Consider the following 17,293-nt stretch of genomic DNA (forward strand, 5'->3'; position numbering starts at 1 on the left):
TGACACACAGGCAGCTTTTTTCGAACTGAAATTCGAAGCCTCTTTGCTCAGAATAGAGTTTAGCCCCCTGCCACTTAAAACGTGGTTCCCAGCACGGTAGCACTAGAATCACCTGGGACTCTGGTAACAATGCTGAATCCCAGGCTCCACCCAAGGCCGACTCAATCAGAGTCTGCATTTCAACCAGATCCCCAAGTGATTCCTATGCTCATTCAGGTTTGAGAAGTTCTGCTCCAGACTATGTTAAAAGACAGTGTTCTAGCCCCACCCCAGAGAGAACCATCAGCACTTCCGAACTCCATACCAGCTCTTAACCAACTGCAGACCTGGTTTCTCAAGCCAATATCCTAGATGAAGAGCAGTCACGGACAGTCCATGGCCCGTGGGTGATTCCGGCCTCTCTACAGCAGGCCTGCTGATGTTTAGCCCCAGTCTACTGTACCGGACTAGAAATAGCATCAGCAGGACCATCCCACCAGACACATTGGTTTTGGTTTTTCCTTCTTCCCTGACTCAAAAAAATGCCCCTTACAGAGCTCTTTTTCCACGTAAAATAGAGCCTCTCTGAATGAGCTAAGTCCTAAAAGTAGGTACAGTTCTACTTGGAAGCCCCACCCCTCACTTCTTTTTTTAACAAATGTTTATTTTGAGAGAGAGAGAGAGAGAGACAATGTGTGTGTGACCAGGGGAAGGGCAGAAAGAGAGAGAATTCCAAGCCGACTCCACGCTTTGGCACAGAGCCAACACAAGGAGGAGATCAAGACCTGAGCTGAAATCAAGAGTCGGATGCTTAACCGACTGAGCCACCCAGGTGCCCCCCAATCCTTCACTTCTATCTTTGGACTTTCTGCTACTAAATCTTAGGTCTCCAAATCTGCAGATGCAACAATGCCCTGCCCCCGGTCTGAACACCTAACTCAAGGTCGAGGCCCTTCTCTACCTCTTACTGTGCCGGCCTTGGTTGTCCAACCCTCAGCCTCTCTCCTTTTAAGTCCAATAGCTCCCACTTAATCTCTTTTTCACGAGTCCCTTGGCCCCTCACGTCATTCTCCATATAGTTAACAGGGTTACCTTCCTACTGAATCTTCTCAGGTTACCCCCAGATTTTAACACATTCTGAAGTTCCTCTCTAATGCATGTGATTTAAACCCAAACATGTACAATGGCAATTAACATTATTCTGCAGAATTCTAATACTCATTCCCTTCAGTGTGTATTTGCAGACCTGGTAATTACACTGAAATGCTGGAGTGAACTGGGTCCAAGACAAAAACTATTAAACAGGGATCTCTTGCCTTCACCATCTTCCATCATTCACTTATTTGTCTATTCATACATCCACTCAACAAGTATTCACTGAGCATCTAGTATGTGCCCGTGCATTACAGAAAGCCCTGCAGTTGTAGATACAGATACCGGAGTAGTTGTAGAACCAGAGTACTGACCTATGGGGGGCCCGGAGAGGGAGCCACCAGCACTGCTTGGGGACATGAAGGATATCAGGAAAGAAACACTCTGAGATGGGTTCATTAGACAGGGAAGGAGACAAGGGCATACCTGCCAGAAGAACGCTGCGTGAAAGAACCCAGAGGTGTGAAAGGTGGAGTGTGTTTGAAGCCTTGGCCAAAAGTATAAATGGGAAAAGTGTGCACATATGCACGTGCGCCCACCCTAATTTCTGAAGTATGTTCAGCTTTATCTTGCTCTATCTTGTGTTCAGGAAGAGGCAAGGCAAGAGAAGCACCTGGGGGAGGGAAGGTAGGACAAAACTCTGGCCAAAAAGGGCCCCAAACTGTCTGAATTCAGTATCAGAGGGCAGGTTCTCTCACTGCAAGAACTCTTTTGTCTATCTTCACAAAGTGTTCAGTGTATGAATTCCTTCAGGTATTGCTAGATCTCTGTTCCTGGTCAGCCCAGGTCACAGACAGGCCAGATAGAAAGTGCTCACAGTAGGGGCACCTGGGTGGCTCAGTCAAGTTAAATGTCCAACTCTTGATCTCTGCTCAGGTCGAGATCTCACGGTTGTGAGATGAAGCCCCGCGTCGGGCTCTGCACTGACAGCACGGAGCCTGCTTGGGATTCTCTCTCCCCCTCTCTCTCCCTTTCTCTGCCTGTCCCCAGCTTGCACGTGTGCGTTCTCTCTCTCTCTCTCTCTCTCTCTCTCTCTCTCTCTCTCTCAGATAAATAAATAAACTTAGAAAAAAGGGAAGTGCTCACAGTAGAAACACACATCCCCACACTCACCTTGGAACTAACTCTTCAATCACTGCATATCATTGTTGCTCTTTTGGACAGCAAAGCTCTTTACATAGCTCCTTGTCCAGAAGTCATAGCAATGATAAATCTGAGCCCACTAAGTTCTGAGAACTTCTGGAAGGTTGTGATATGCCTAAGGACTTTGGAATTCACACAGGGGAATCCCACATTTACAGTGCTCCAGACAGCTCACCCTTCTGATGTGGGCTAGAATGAAAAGGCTGGTTAACATTCTCCTTGAAACCTTCCCTGACTAAAGAGGAAGAGTCAGAGGTCCTAGGGGACTTCAGTAGGCTTTTAGTGGCTGCACTGGGTGATTCCCATCAGGAATACGGTGTGGCCAAGTGGTAAAGAGCAGGTGACTTGGAATCAGGAGACTAATGCTTGAACTCCAGGTGTGGCTCCAAATAAATCTCTGGCTTTTAAAACATTATTTAGCTTTCTTGTCTCAGTTTTCCAACCTGAAAACAGGGTTTAATACCAGCTTCTTTACAAGATTATTAGAAGTTTATATAAGTTGGTTTAGCATCCCACTTCAGCCCAGGTCATGATCTCACGGTTCCTGAGCTCAAGCCCCACATCGGGTTCTGTGCTGATGGCTCGGAGCCTGGAGCCAGCTTCGGATCCTGTGTTTCCCTCTTTCTCTGTGCCCCTCCTCTGCTTGTGCTCTCTCTCTGTCGCTCAAAAATGAATAAATGTTTAAAAAAAGAAGTTCATATAAGTTAGTGTATATAAAGTATGTAGTACAATGAGTGGCACATGCAATGCTCAGTGAACAGCAGAAATTACTAGCTCTGATGACCAAAAGATCTACTCAGCGACACTCCCCAGTCCATCCCTCTTTTTCTCTCTCCCTGTGTATGTGATGAGTGTTCTGTGTTAACATTCTACACAGGCTTTCCACCCTACTCAGTTGTGCAGATTTTTGTCCCTCCCAGAATCCTTCAGGAGACAGTTTGTAAATCAGTTTGGCTTAACCTGACCCCATCACTAGACACCAAAAGAAGGTCACAATCAACCTGTTCACCCACTAGGCTAAAGAAGGGATTAATAGGAGACTGAGACAGAGGATGAGGTAGGGGTAAAAAGAAGCAAAGAAAAGGCATCAGGGAGAGAAAGTATGGGTCGAAGAAACTCCTATTGGTGTATATATGTGTATGCGTGTGTATGCGCGTGCGTGTGTGTGTATGGTGTATGTGTGTGTATATGTGTGTATGTATATGTTACATATACATATATGTATATGTGATATATATATAACATATATAAACTAATCCAGTGCTTACTCACATGAGTTATATGATGATGAGTATGTTATATATACATATACATATATGTATATGTGTATGTTATATATATATATATATCATATATAAAATAATCCAGTGCTTACTCATATAAGATTTTAAATATTATTCTTCCTGATTAAGAGAGAAATCAGCAGTCAGTGTAATATCAAATCAAAAGAGGAAGGACAGTTTTGCAATCAGATGCTCCCTAGCTTGAGACTGAAGGTCACAGGGAAACTTATGAGTTCAGCAAATGCTGTATTTGACGTGAAGGCCTGCACGCCAATGGCTGGAGCCCCGTGCAGCCCGCAGCAGCGAGCTGGCCTACATGCGGGTGTGCATTTGAGTGGCCAAGGCTTGGAGGAGAGGCTTAGTCACTCTGATGCCAAAAGAGGCTGCAATAGATTAGCCTAAAGCTCACATTATCCTACAATGGCAAGAGAATTGAGGATTCCAAGGATAAACTTTGCATGTATTTACTATAAACACTAATTATAAAGCCAGACAATGTCTTAATGGAAAGAAAACAAATTTCCATCTCTCCCAGATGCAGGAGTGTACCCAGAGATTATAGCGTGTCCTGTCCCTTAACTGGCAAATCACAGAAAACACATGTGTCCGGTCCTAGATCTACATAGGTTTAACATGTATTCATATGTGCCTATGCACAATGTCATGACACAGAGTTTAAAAATTACATAGATGATTTTCCTGATTTTTTTAAATTGCAAATCCAGGATATTTAAGGAATTTCACACATTTACCTTCACTACACATCTCCATTACATTAGCCAAGTCTTTCTTTCGCTTCCTATGGTACGATAAAATCAGTTGAACCTCAGAGATTCAAGTCACAGTTCAAAAAGATCAAAAGGGTCTCAAAATCTAGGTAACATCTCCAGGACATGCCCTTCTTTTCTCCTCCCAGACCAGCCTGACCTTATTTGCTGGCCCCAATTTTTGAAGTATGTCTAGCTCTATCTTACTATTTCATTTCCATTTCTTTTTCCCCACGTCCCCCTTTTTCCTTTTCATGGTCTACTGGAAGCCACTGTAGTATTTGGATAACTCACTGAGTTGACAGCAGGATGAGATGAAGCATTTAGAGAGAGTTCTGATTGGGGGAGGAAACTGCATACATATTTTTTAAATTTAATGAACTTTCTGTTTTGATGTGTGTGTGTGTGTGTGTGTGTGTGTGTGTGTGTGTGTATGTGTCTTATAGGCAGAGGAAATGCACTCCCCCACTGGCCCCGGTAACTGAAGACCTGTACCTCCTAATTGGAAGACCAGCTTCAGTCTTCCTGGTCTCCATGTTGTTTTTCGGGAGCATAGGGCACCAACCATAGGTGGGAGACAACAGCCACTGATAAAAATGTAGCTGAGTGCATTCGTTGTTAAAGAAAGAGTTTACATGTTAAACACACCAAAAGCAAGGGTTATTTTGCAAGGGGAATTAACCTGATGATGATGATAATGATGATGCTAAAATACTGGCTTTTGCTGACCTAAAGCTTCAATGACTAAGAACTGTGCTCAGTTCTTTACAGCCATTACCCAATTTAATCCTTATAAGAATCTATACATATTCTTATTTCCTAAAATCCATTTTATAAGTAAAAACAGTGATGTTCAATATAGACCAGTGACCTGCCCAAGGTCTAAGAGCTAATAAATGGCAGAGTTAGGATTCACACTTAGATCTCACTAATCCCAGAACCTGTGTACTTAACCACTAAGCCAAGAGATAGATCTTGGACGAAGGAAAGCCTGCTTAGCATTTTAACTAAATTTTCCTCGTTAGGGAAGGTTTAGGGAAGTACTAATCTTTAAAGTCAATTCTAGAGATCTTAAAAATGTACCCATATTTTGTCTTCAAAGAAGAACCAATCCTCCTAGGTGTGAATGGAGAACAATCCATCAGAACCTATCAATTAGAAGAGAATGAAACCTTGACCCTTGGCTCGGACCAGAAGTTCTCCAAGTATTACTGTAAATATTGCCCACTAAGATGATGCCTGTACACTAACATATCACTGCTTCTCTGTGTTTTTGCTGGTGGCCATAAATTGTCACGTATCGCTTCTCTCAATGGTGTTATGCCAAAGTGCTTAACTCTTCTCATTGATTCTACTGAGATGGAAAATGAAATACAGGCTGTTGGAGCTGGAAGTCACTCAAGATTTTCCCGTATTTTACAGACGTGGGGAAAAAAGGCCCAGAGATATGTAGTAATTTGCTCAATACTGAAAGTCTTGTTAGCCAAGAGCATGGGCTTTGGAGTCAGAATGACTTAACACCATATATCGGCTGAGTGATTATGGGAAGGCTACTAATGATACTCTGAGTCTCAGTTTCCTCATCTGTCTGGAGGATAATAATCTATCGACCCATATTACTATTACCATATATCAAGGTCTGCATTACTATATCATAATATATTATATGATCGTCTTATTATATCATCAACCCAACAGAACGGAGCCAAGGCCTTAGGCTTTTTAACTCTCTTCCATACCAAATGATCTTTCTATGTGTAGAGATGGCTAAAGTCCACATGTCTACTAGTCCAAGGCCATCCCAAGCCCTCCCCCCAAGTTAGAAGAGACAAACTCCACTGAGGAGGTATACCAACCAAATATCTGTTAAACACTAACGAGTCATAGTGTGAGGCCAATGTATCACAGTTTTGACCTACGTCTGTGCTTATAGAACTCAGCTAGATTGATGTTCTTTGGAAAAACTGATACCACGGGTGACTGTCAGAAAGTATAGCTGTTTACAATCAGGCTGAGGAAGATCTGACGACTACAGCCCACTTCACTTGGCACCTTGATGAATGGCTTATAGAGGGAGAGGCTGTCTAAGTAAAGTTAGAAGGTTGGAATAATTTCGAAGTGAAATTAATTATGGGCCCTAATGAGGTTAACCTAACCTTCACACATAAAGATAACACCTAAATGAGAACAAGGTAACCATGGGAGTGCAAGATAAGGAGGAATATAATATGGTCTTTTTGATAAAATAGAAGTCAAACACATTTATTTTAGCTTTCTGGGAAGTCAAGTGAATGAAACAATAAAGGCGTGATGAATAATGACATATATGTGCAAGTAAATTGCTTGGGAGAAAAAGGAAGAGGTTTCAAGGAGCCTGTGTGTGTATTGTAAAATGTCAGTAAGAAAGAACTTGTGAAACTACTTAAATTTAACAATTTCTTTGGAGCTACAATTGTTTGTATTTTTTTGACTAACTCCAAAAACAAATAAGCCTCAAAGAGACATGTAAAAATCTGGCGTGCAAAAGTGCTGTGACACTACTTTTGAAAAAAGAAAACATTACTCTGGATATTTTTAGGCAAGTCCAAATCCCATGACTGATACTGTTCTTAAAGAAACAAAGATTCCACTAGGGCCGTGCTTCTTGATTTTGGCCGCAGACTGAAGTGACTTGGGAAGCTTTGCAAAACACTAATGCCTGGGTCCCACTTGCAGGGATTCTGATGTAATTGGTGTGGGGTAGGAGCTGAACATTAACATTTTTTCAGTCTCCCCAGGCGAGTCGAACATGCGGTCAGGTAAGAGCACTGTTGTTCTGGGGAGCTTGTTGAGAGATCTAATCCTTTTGTGTGACTAACAACTCGTACTGAGTTGTGTTAATCAAGTTTACATGTGTGTTGAATAAATAAAAGTAAACTGTCTTTGTGGAAGACTGTTCCTCCCATGTTACTGAGACAAATGCTAGAAGAAAAACATACACATATGTTTTTAGAGTTCTTCTACTCTAAAGTTTTTGAAATAGAGATCTCCACTCCCTCCTAAGAAACCGCCCCCCCTTTCCTTTGCCATTTTTAGCCTCAAATTTAACCCCAAATTCCTATCAAGATTTTTCTAATAAATGCATTTCCATCCATTCATAAAGTATTTATTGAGTGCCTACCAATAAATGTAGTAACCATTGGGCACACAGAGCTAAACAAATATTTATGGTCTATTGGAGAATACAGACAAGTACCTGACAACTTCTACTCAGCGAGATAAATGATGTTGCCAGAAGATTTCTGCGTGCAGTGCGACCCATGGGAAGGGCACTTCTTACAGATGGGAGATCTGATTGTCTTCCTAGGTAAAACCATACCTATGCTGAAAATCGGAGAGTAAGAGTCAGCTAAGGCAAAGATCCTTGTCGGGAGAGCTCTGACCCAGAGGCATGTTAGCCAAGGCTTATGTGAGAAAGTAAAATAAATCCAGTGGCATGAGAACCTACACTACAGAAGGTGTTGTGTGTAACTGTTGGAGGGAAGTGGTCTCCCAGGGAAGAGAGTAAGCAATGAGCCTAGAGAAGTAAGCAAAGCCCAGCTAGATTATACAAGACCTTGAAACTATTTTAAGTTTAAGATTTTTTTTCCCCTAGTGAAATGGCAGAAAGGCTGTCCATTCAATTTCACATGGGGAAAAACTACAAATGGAGTTGAATTTTTTGAAGATCACTTTTGCTGCCGAGTGATAAATGTATTGAAGGGAGAAAGACTAGAGCCAGAAAGACCAGTTGAGAAGTGGAAAAAGATAGTGGCCTGTTACAGGGAAGTGGCAGCAGGGATGGGGAGAAATGGGCATATTTGAGAGTCAGTAAGATGACACTAGATGGAAGTTGATGACTGGTTTGATTGGGGGTGAAGGACACCGAAGAGTCTCAAATTATGTGTAAGTTCTTGGCCTGATGAATCGCATGGAACACAGAAGAACATTAAGATTTGAGAGATTATAAGAGGCTCTGTTTTATATAGTAAGAGTTTGAAGTACAGATGGGATATCCAAGTGGCTGCATCCATGAGCAGTGGTTCTAATGGTACTTATGGCCATTAATGGAAGAGACTAGAGTGGCAGGTATGGGTTTAGGAAGCATTAGCGTGTGGATGATAGTCAAGGCTATGCGGTCAATGAGCTCCATCCCAGACAAGTGTGCAGAACAAGAGAGAAAAGTGAGCTCAGAGAAACACCGACACTGAAGGAACGGGCAGAGGGGGGAAGCTAGAAAATAAAATTGAGAAGAGACAGAGAAGAAGGAAAATCAGGGAGTGAAACAGAACAGAATAAAGGAAGAAGTTTCAAGCAGGGTGTAGCCAACAATGCTGTAATAAAGAGCCTGACTCCATTTTTCATGTTTGCCAAGAGCTTCCAAGCCCCACCGCCTCCCTCATGGAGCAAGCCTGTCAGAAAGGTGCGTGCGTCCTCTTTTGGCCTCAGCAGAAAGTTCAAGCCACACAGGTTCTGTTCACATGAACATAAGCCCTGGCATAAGCCCCACTCCCTAAGCACCACAAAACTCCAGGCTCTCTCTTTGCCTTTGTGTCTCCAGCCATTTGAAGGTCAACCTGGGATCCTCTCCTTCTCGTCCCAGAAGACCTCATTTTGTGAGTCATAAACCTTTTCATGTTCTCTTGGTCTGTGTGTGGTATCATTAGTTTCACCATCCACACCAAATTACAGGTAGGAGGGTCCATCCTCTCTCACGGTGACCCCAACACAAGCCAAATATTCTCAAGTAACCTGAGGTCCAAGAAGAGTCACTGCATTTGGCAGTAGAAAGATCCGTGGCAGGCCCAGATCTAGCGAAGAGATGAAAGTAAAAACGTGAATGTAGGTGTGGAGGACAGAAAAGAGGGCAAGAATGAGAGAGTGAAGACAAACAACTCTTACCACAAGTTTCAGTGTAAAAGGGACAGAGAAAGAAAGAACGGTAGCCAGGATGGGAGCATGGGATCAAGAAAAGGCTTTGCTCATTTGTGCTGTAACATGGGTGAAACCTGAGCATGACGAAAGAGAAGTAACCGGGCAAGAGGAAGAGGGAAGCCTCAGACGCAGGAAAGAAAAGGGGAAATGTGTTGAGGGAAATCTCTGAGGAGGGAGATGGGGTCCAGAACCAAGGTGATGAACTGCATTTTAGACGGCAGGGAGGGGGAGAGCTTGTTTGGGGTGTAGATGAGCTTGCACACCTGTGAGCAGACTCTTCACTTTGGGGAATGAGGTGATACACGGGAAGTTAGGGAAGAGGTGTCAGGACTGGATGAGAAAAGGTATGAAGTGGCCTTCAAGAATAAAGACAGTGTTTGTCCTCAAAAAACGTAGAAAGATTTGGGCACGTGGTGGAAAGGTCATGGACCTTTCCTCCTGCTTCTTGGGGTGCTGGTCTCTCCTGGGTTTGCCTATGTAGAAAGATCTGCCTAGTTTTACTTTTATCACTCTCTGCCTCCACAAATTGCTATAATCTACTCTTAATAGCTCACTTCGTTATTTCAGTTTTTAAACCGTTTATCCATTTACCTCATTAGAAAAGCTAGAAAACTTAGCAAATATATATAAATAAAAAAAGAAAAAGAAAAGATGTTCCCTATGAACCTACTACTTAGAGGTTATAATTACTAGTATCATAATCATTTCCAGCTATTAAGGAAGTGATAAAATATAATTTTAATATGGAAAATAGAGATCATATCAATGATTATAACAATTACTTTCCTGCTTTTACCCACTTATTATTGTATTGTGAATGTTTTCCCACGTCTTTAATATTCTCCCAAACATCTTTGATGATAGCAGGCTATTTCAGGATATGGCTCTACCATCATATAGATGTTTATTTTTGTTTTATTGAATTTTTTGCTCCCCCAACATCCATTTACCCTCCTTATCAATCTCCCTCTGGGGACGCCATCGGGCTTGGGTGATGCTGACTCCAGCCATGACTTCAGGGTCAGAGTCTTTGACTCAGGCCTAAGCTATTGCATTTGCCTGTCCTCAGGGACTAGATCCAGTGCGGGTGGTGCCACTCTCAAATCCTGGGAAGAAGGGGCTAGGAGTCCAGGGGTCCGGTGAAAGTGCCCACCTGTGGCTGCGTCTCCCTCTCTACTGTACTTCAAGGAGAAATAAAGCACATGAAAGGGGGAGGGCATGGAGGCTGCGTGTTCCCAGAGATCAGATCCCAGATCTTCCTCACGCGTGTTTCCTCAGCCCCAGCCAGGAGACCGGCACAGAGCACGCACGTGATGAACCTGCCAGCCGGTGCCGTGCCCTCCCTGCCACCTCCTAGTTGAATGGGACACAACTGAAATGGGTCGATCTGAAGAGAAAAGTCAGATCCAGTGCTTGTCTCCCTTTCGTGTTGAAACAACGTTCAACAGACTTAAGAGCAAGGGAATGTACTTGGCTGATATTTTGGTAGTTGTTTCCTTGTTTTAAAAAGAAATGAACAAAAAGCAATGCCTGGTACTTACACTGAACATGGCAGTTGATAAAATGCTTTCAGCGCATTACCTACTTTCAGCCTCAAAACCGCGCTGTTGGGTAGAAATTACTACCCCTCACATTATGGATGCAAAAATTGAGACACATGGATATTGAGTACATTGTTCAGAGTCATGAAAACAATCAGGTGCGAATCTGGCCATCAAGTGGGTTTTTTCCACTAGGCACAGAACCGCATATAATGAGCCTGTGCCCACTCTGTCTAGATTGATCTCCCTGCTTACTTTTTTCAATTTCTTCTCCTGCTCGCATGTCCTAGAAAGAAGTTTAGAGCCCCATTTGTACAACTCTGGGCTCTTTCCACCAAGCGAGGAACAAGGCTGACATAGTTTGTTGGGTAAACAGAAGCGGTAAGTGACAGTGATTTACGCCCGGCTTGCAAACTTCTGATTACCAATCCACCGCCTGCTATGTAAACAGGTGTAAACTAAGATTTAAATCAGTTTACACAGTGGGGTAAATAATTTAATCTTTCCTCAACACGGTGTTTGCGAATGTAAATGTTTATGCCAAAACCGATGCCGATGTTGCAAGCTTCCAGTTTCTCAACCAGAAGAGCCATGCCAACAAATGGCCCTTGTGTGCCCCTGCCCGGACTGGGAAAGCCGGCCGAGTCAGAGGTGCAGGTTAAGGCAGAAAGCCCAAAGTTCTAGGGGGAAGGCTCAGTCTGAACACAAATCTCAGCCATGGGCCGAGGGAGCTAGAAATAATCCCTCCACCCTTAATTCCTCCTGGTCTGGAGAATTTTCTCTCCCCCTCAATTCTTCTCCACACTGTTCTGCAGATACCTGAGTCAGGTGCAGGTCTGTGAAAATGGAGGCAAGAAGAGAGAAGGAAGAAGCCAGAAAACAGCAGCCTGCAGGTGAGTTGTAATACCACTTGAAGGTGGCCCAGGTCCTCACTGCCTGTCAGTGTGTGCCTATGCAAATTGATCTAGATCCTATGAAAATCACATGCAAATGTGTTTTCAGTTGTCAAAAACTGTTGACTATACCTGCCAGAGTCCACTGAACCCAGTGCTGCCTCTTAATGAATTTTTCATCAGTATTATTCATATTCTCATCAGCCTGGCTCTCGCCTGACTTGCTCCCTGCCTGCCCCCCGCCCCTCCGCCCCCTCAGCCCCTCTCCCCACCCCCCCCCCCCACACACACACACATAGAAGCCTGTAGAAGCCCGGGCTTTCTCTGGAGTGGAAGGCTCTGGACAAAGTCAGACTCAATCCACCCCACAGAAAGATGGCTGAGTACTGACTAGTGAAGGTCAAATGAGAGCCAGAGAGTAAGTTTCCTGATATTCTTCTGTCCCCTTAAAGAAGTCTAGCTTATAAGCAAACCCTGTATCCCTTGGCCTCACTGGTAATGCCATAGCTGGGATCTTGTTAGTTCAAAACACAAATCCCTGGGCGCTTGGGTGGCTCAGTCAGTTAAGCGGCAGGCTTCGGCTCAGGTCTTGAACTCACAGTTCATGAGTTTGAGCCCCACATCGGGCTCACTGCTGTCAGCGTGGAGCCCACTTTGGATCCTCTGTCCCCCTCTCTATCTGCCCCTTCCCCCACCCCCCATCTCTTTCTCTCTCTCTCTCTCAAAAATAAGCAAAACATTCTTAAAAATATTTTTAAAAATCCATCTTTAAAAAAATACCTACCATGGGGAGACTTTTAATTAAGTCCTTGGTAAGAAACAAACTAGATTTTCTCCTATACCACATAATTTATGATAGGGAAAGTATAGCTACTAGTTACTGAGTGAAAGGAGTTTCCTTTTTCTGAAAGCTTTTTGTTTGTTTTGTTTGTTCAGAAAAGCCTTCTTTTTCTGAAACCCTTTATTGAGCCATTGGCACAAGGCAGGCAGGGGAGGGGGTGCATTATTTCCTGCCATCTTCACCTCAACACTGAAGTGGCCATTATCTTCAACTTACCAAGGAGACCCAAGAGTTACATAACTTGCCTGAGGTTACTCAGCTGAAAAAAAGGGGGGCTGACTGGGATTTGAAGCCCAGCAGGACTCTCTTCAGAGCCTTTCCTCTTAAAGGGTGCCGCGAGGCTTTTGTTCTTTCTGATCAGAAGAAAGGCTCCTGGTTTCCCTAGGTCTGGGAATGTTCTAGGAGCGTGCGCGCACACAGAACCTGGGAGGGAGAAGGCAGACAGACTACAATGATAGTAATGGCTAATATGTATTGAGTTTTATGTTTTTAAAATAAATTTACCAAACCTTATGCTTAATTACTTAATTAATTAATTTAGCCCCCACACAAGCCCTATCAGATAGGTATTATTATTACTGTCTTTGTTTTACAGATGAGAAAGACCGAGGCGGAGAAAGAAACCTTCCCAGCATCACACAGGTAATAAATGTCTGGACTGGGGACCAGCCCAGGCAGTTTCTCCTAGAGCCACAATCATAAATTCCCAACCGTCCTGATGAGGATGTTCTGCCCACAGTTGGATTTGGGCGACATGCGTAACACTTGGGAAGCTCCCAACACTTACTTTCAAGGAAAACAGTAATTAAGGCAGAGATATTTTTATGTATTTATTTTTAATGTTTATTTAAAACATTTTTGAGAGAGACAGAGCAGGGGAGGGGCAGAGAGAGAGGGAGACAGAGAATCTGAGGCAGGCTCTTCGCTGTGAGCACAGGGCCCAAGGCAGTGTTTGAACTCATGAACTGTGAGTTCATGACCTGAGCCAAAGTCAGACGCTTAACCGACTGAGCCACCCAGGTGCCCCCAGGGCAGAGATTCTTTTAAAAAGCACCTAAGTGGGGTGCCTGGGTGGTTTACTCTATTAAGCACCCGACTTCAGCTCAGGTCATGATCTCATGGTTCGTGAGTTCGAGCCCCACGTCTGGCTCTGTGCTGACAGTTCAGAGCCTGGGGTCTGCTTCAGATTCTGTCTCTCTCTCTCTCTCTCTGTCTCTCTCTCTCTCTGCCCCTCCCCCACTTGGCTCTCTCTCTCTCTCTCTCTCTCAAAAATAAATAAACAGGGGCGCCTGGGTGGCGCAGTCGGTTAAGCGTCCGACTTCAGCCAGGTCACGATCTCGCGGTCCGTGAGTTCGAGCCCCGCGTCAGGCTCTGGGCTGATGGCTCAGAGCCTGGAGCCTGTTTCTGATTCTGTGTCTCCCTCTCTCTCTGCCCCTCCCCAATTCATGCTCTGTCTCTCTCTGTCCCAAAAATAAATAATAAAAACGTTGAAAAAAAAAATTAAAAAAAAAATAAATAAACATTTTTAAAAATTTAAAAATTAAAAAATATAAACAAACAAATAAATAAAAAGCCCCTAAGTGAGGCTGATGGGAACTCCTATGGGAAAGAATATCTTTACAGAAAGCACACCTGGTCAACCTGTCTGCCATGACTGGAGAATACACCTGTGCAGGTAAAGAGAGATTATACAGAAAAACAAACGCAACAAGCAATGGACAACTGGAAGATCTTAATATTATTTCCAAAACAATGGTCTGGGCTTTACAAGTAAAAGTTTGAGGGCAGAGAGAACTGCAAAGACCCAGAAACAACCCAGCTTACCTCCTGACTTTACCCTCGGCACTCGGCTCGGCATAGTAGCCTGGTTTGCATTCGTATCTACAGACGGAGCCCACGTCATGGTTGCCCTGGAGGCAGTGAGGCAAGAGCAGGCTGGCATTCGGGATTACAGGGGGGGCGTCACACTCCAACTTGCAGTAGGCTTCCGGGAGGGACCAGAGCCCGTCTTCAAGACAAGTCAGCCATGGGTTCAGTCCTGACCCCAGGAAAGAAAAGCACAGGATGCTCAGGGCAGAGTCCGGAAACCAACGTGCAGCAGAAAAGAACAAAAACCTGTCAAGCTGTCGGTGTTCTCGGGAAGTCACGTAAGTCTTTGTTGAGAATCGTCTCTAACATCTCAGTCCAGTGTTCACGCTATCTCTCTTTCCCCCACTGAGCATCTCCTGTGATCTCCTACACAGAACGGAGGTCAGGTAGGTATTTTCTGACCAGAGTGGAAGAATAGCTATCGGCCAAATCATTACCTCCCTTCCCAACTACAAATAACAAAAATATATTAGTGGCAGTATCGTGGAAAACATATTAATAATCAGAGAAGACACCTTGAGAGGGCTTATATGCCAGGCACTGTTCTAAGCATTTTACGACACTTGCATAAAGTTCACACCTGAAGCAACCCGCTGAAATAGATACCATCATTATCTCTTGCTTTGCAGGTGGGGAAATTGAGTTTAGGTAACTTGCCAGAGCGGCAGACACAGGGTTTGAACTCGGGTAGTTTGGATGCAGAGTTCTGTACATAAACACCACACTCTATGCCCCAGGGCCATTCATGGTCCCTCCAAATGCAATCCATGAACTTCCCACAGTAACATCACCAATCCACCTCAGACCTACTAAATCAGGCTCTGGCAGCATTAGGCCCAGGAAGTTGCGTTTGTAACAAGCCTCCTGGGTCCTTGTTAGGCACACCAAAGGCTGAGAAGAGGTGAAGAGTAAGTGCGGGGTCAGAGCAGGCTCTCTCCCATCTTCAGCTCTTACTTTCAGCACAGCCAGGGGCGATTCTTGCAACTCTGTTCTTACCTATACAATAGAACTAAAAGCACCTAACGCAGAGGAAGGTTGTAAATGTTAAGTAAAAAATGTGCATCGTAAAGCGTTTCTTAATTATTAATGTGATCAGGCAACTGTTACTCAGCTTGTTTCCAGAGGACATACAACCAAATAAAAACAGGGAAGTCTAAGTGTCTTTCATTAATGAGACCTGAGACAGGGCATCTTTCCACGTCGTCAGGACAAAGAAAAGCGTTGCCCTTTGGGACTTTGGTGGTGTTATCAGGAGAGGGTGGCACAGCAGAGAAAATGGGAAGAGTCCTAGGGTGGAAGAAAGACTCCCCCACAGAACCCCCAAAGAGTGAGAGGCTGAAGAGAACTTGCGTTCGGCTCCTGCTTGGCTGACAATACCTTGGAGCTTGGCTGGTGGGACACAGGAGATTGAACAGCGCTTCAGAAAGTCTGTTCCCTCTGAGCAGGAGAAGTTTGCGTAGTTCACCAAAGATGGGTCGGGAACGCCACAATCAAGGGGCATGCAGCTCACAGCCCGGTCCCAGTGCCCAGAGGAACAGGTGAGCAGAATTTCCTTCTGGAAACGGAGAATTTTCCTCCATCAAGGTCACATGAAAAGGCTTATCAAAGCAGTTCCCAAGCTTTGGAAGAGTCCCGGTGATTACTGGTGCAAACATTCACAACAGATCAAATTATTTTGCCTCGCTCCCCCTTCGTGCCCTATTGGCTTTGATACAGTCTCACAATAGCCAGGTGGGCGGCTGCTGACCGCCCCTGTTAGTGTAAGAGAATCATGAAGTGGAGACACTCCTCCCACCCAACTCGTGGCTTCCCCCCATGGGCTCCTGGATCCACTCTGTGCCCTCCTCCGCCGTGTTCTGTGCCCCTGTGGGTTTCATTCCTCTGACTGTGCTTGGCCCCAACACCTAGCACACTCAGGTGGGAGACTGCAGAGCCAGGAAGGAAAGGGAGGTCAGGGTGCTCATTCTTCCTGCTCCCTCTCTAGGGCATTACTGCCCGCCGGCTTTGTCCTCTGGTGGCCCTCTCCATCCTCTCCTGCACTCTCTTCCTGTGGGTTCTGTTAACTGCTCCCTGCAGTCGACTCTTCAGACCTATAGGTGATGTCACCCTGTCACCCTGGGATTCTGCACCGTATCCTTATGATTTCCCTGCATCCGGCCTTCATAGGTAGTCTCTGTATTGAAGTCTCTCACACTGCCCCCTTCAGAGCATGTCATCCGGCTCCTGCTGACACCCTGGAGGGTGAGCCAACCGATAATGCTACGAACGTACATATCTCTGCTGGGCAGAGTATCCAAGAACGGCCAAGAATTAATGCCCACAAGGCACCTTCCAAACCTGTGGTTAAACTGGAGAGATTCCAGTTCCCTGAGCCCGTCATGTTTGTTGGGTGGCCCTAGGGTTCATCATCACTAAATAAACGAAGAGACATTTCTTGAGCCTCTGGAAAGGGCCAGGTTCTGTGTAGGTTGGGATACACAAGACACCCTCAAGGACCTCATCGTCTAGCAGCATGGCAAATCACAGGCTGAAACAATGGGTCAGAAAACCAAAGAGGAAGTATGGAAAGAAAGAAAGAAAGAGAGAGAGAGAGGAAGGGACGAAAGGCAACAAGGAAGGAAAATGCAAGAGATAACATTGTTATACGTTACAGCCTACTCCCTTCTCTAATGATTTGAAGAACACGCTACAAAGGATGCGAACGATAAAACGAAAGAAGGAGCAAATGGGGACCAAGAAGAGAGAAAATATAAAAATAAAAAAGGAGACAGCCCTCTCATATCTAGGTGCTTGTTTTGTGGTGGGGAGATGGCACATGGGGGCGGGGCTAGAGGAGGAAGCGCCCCTCTGTGAGCAGGAGGTAAGTGTCTGC

General features: G+C 44.7%; 1 protein-coding gene across 1 annotated transcript in view; it reads right to left on the reverse strand.

Moving 5' to 3' along the window:
• The window catches only part of PAPPA2 (pappalysin 2), a 267,658-nt gene that overhangs the window by 63,708 nt on the left and 186,657 nt on the right, over positions 1-17,293 (reverse strand). The window contains exons 15-16 of the mRNA XM_047077368.1: positions 15,799-15,976; positions 14,377-14,590 (exon numbers count right to left, since the gene is read on the reverse strand). Of these exons, the coding sequence (XP_046933324.1) occupies positions 14,377-14,590; positions 15,799-15,976 (392 nt within the window). The remainder of the gene's footprint in view (positions 1-14,376; positions 14,591-15,798; positions 15,977-17,293) is intronic.

Source organism: Lynx rufus, unplaced genomic scaffold (genome assembly GCF_022079265.1).
Source record: "Lynx rufus isolate CCGP_SWC_20201006 ecotype Redwood Valley unplaced genomic scaffold, mLynRuf1.p SCAF_15, whole genome shotgun sequence".
Lineage (NCBI taxonomy): Eukaryota > Metazoa > Chordata > Mammalia > Carnivora > Felidae > Lynx > Lynx rufus.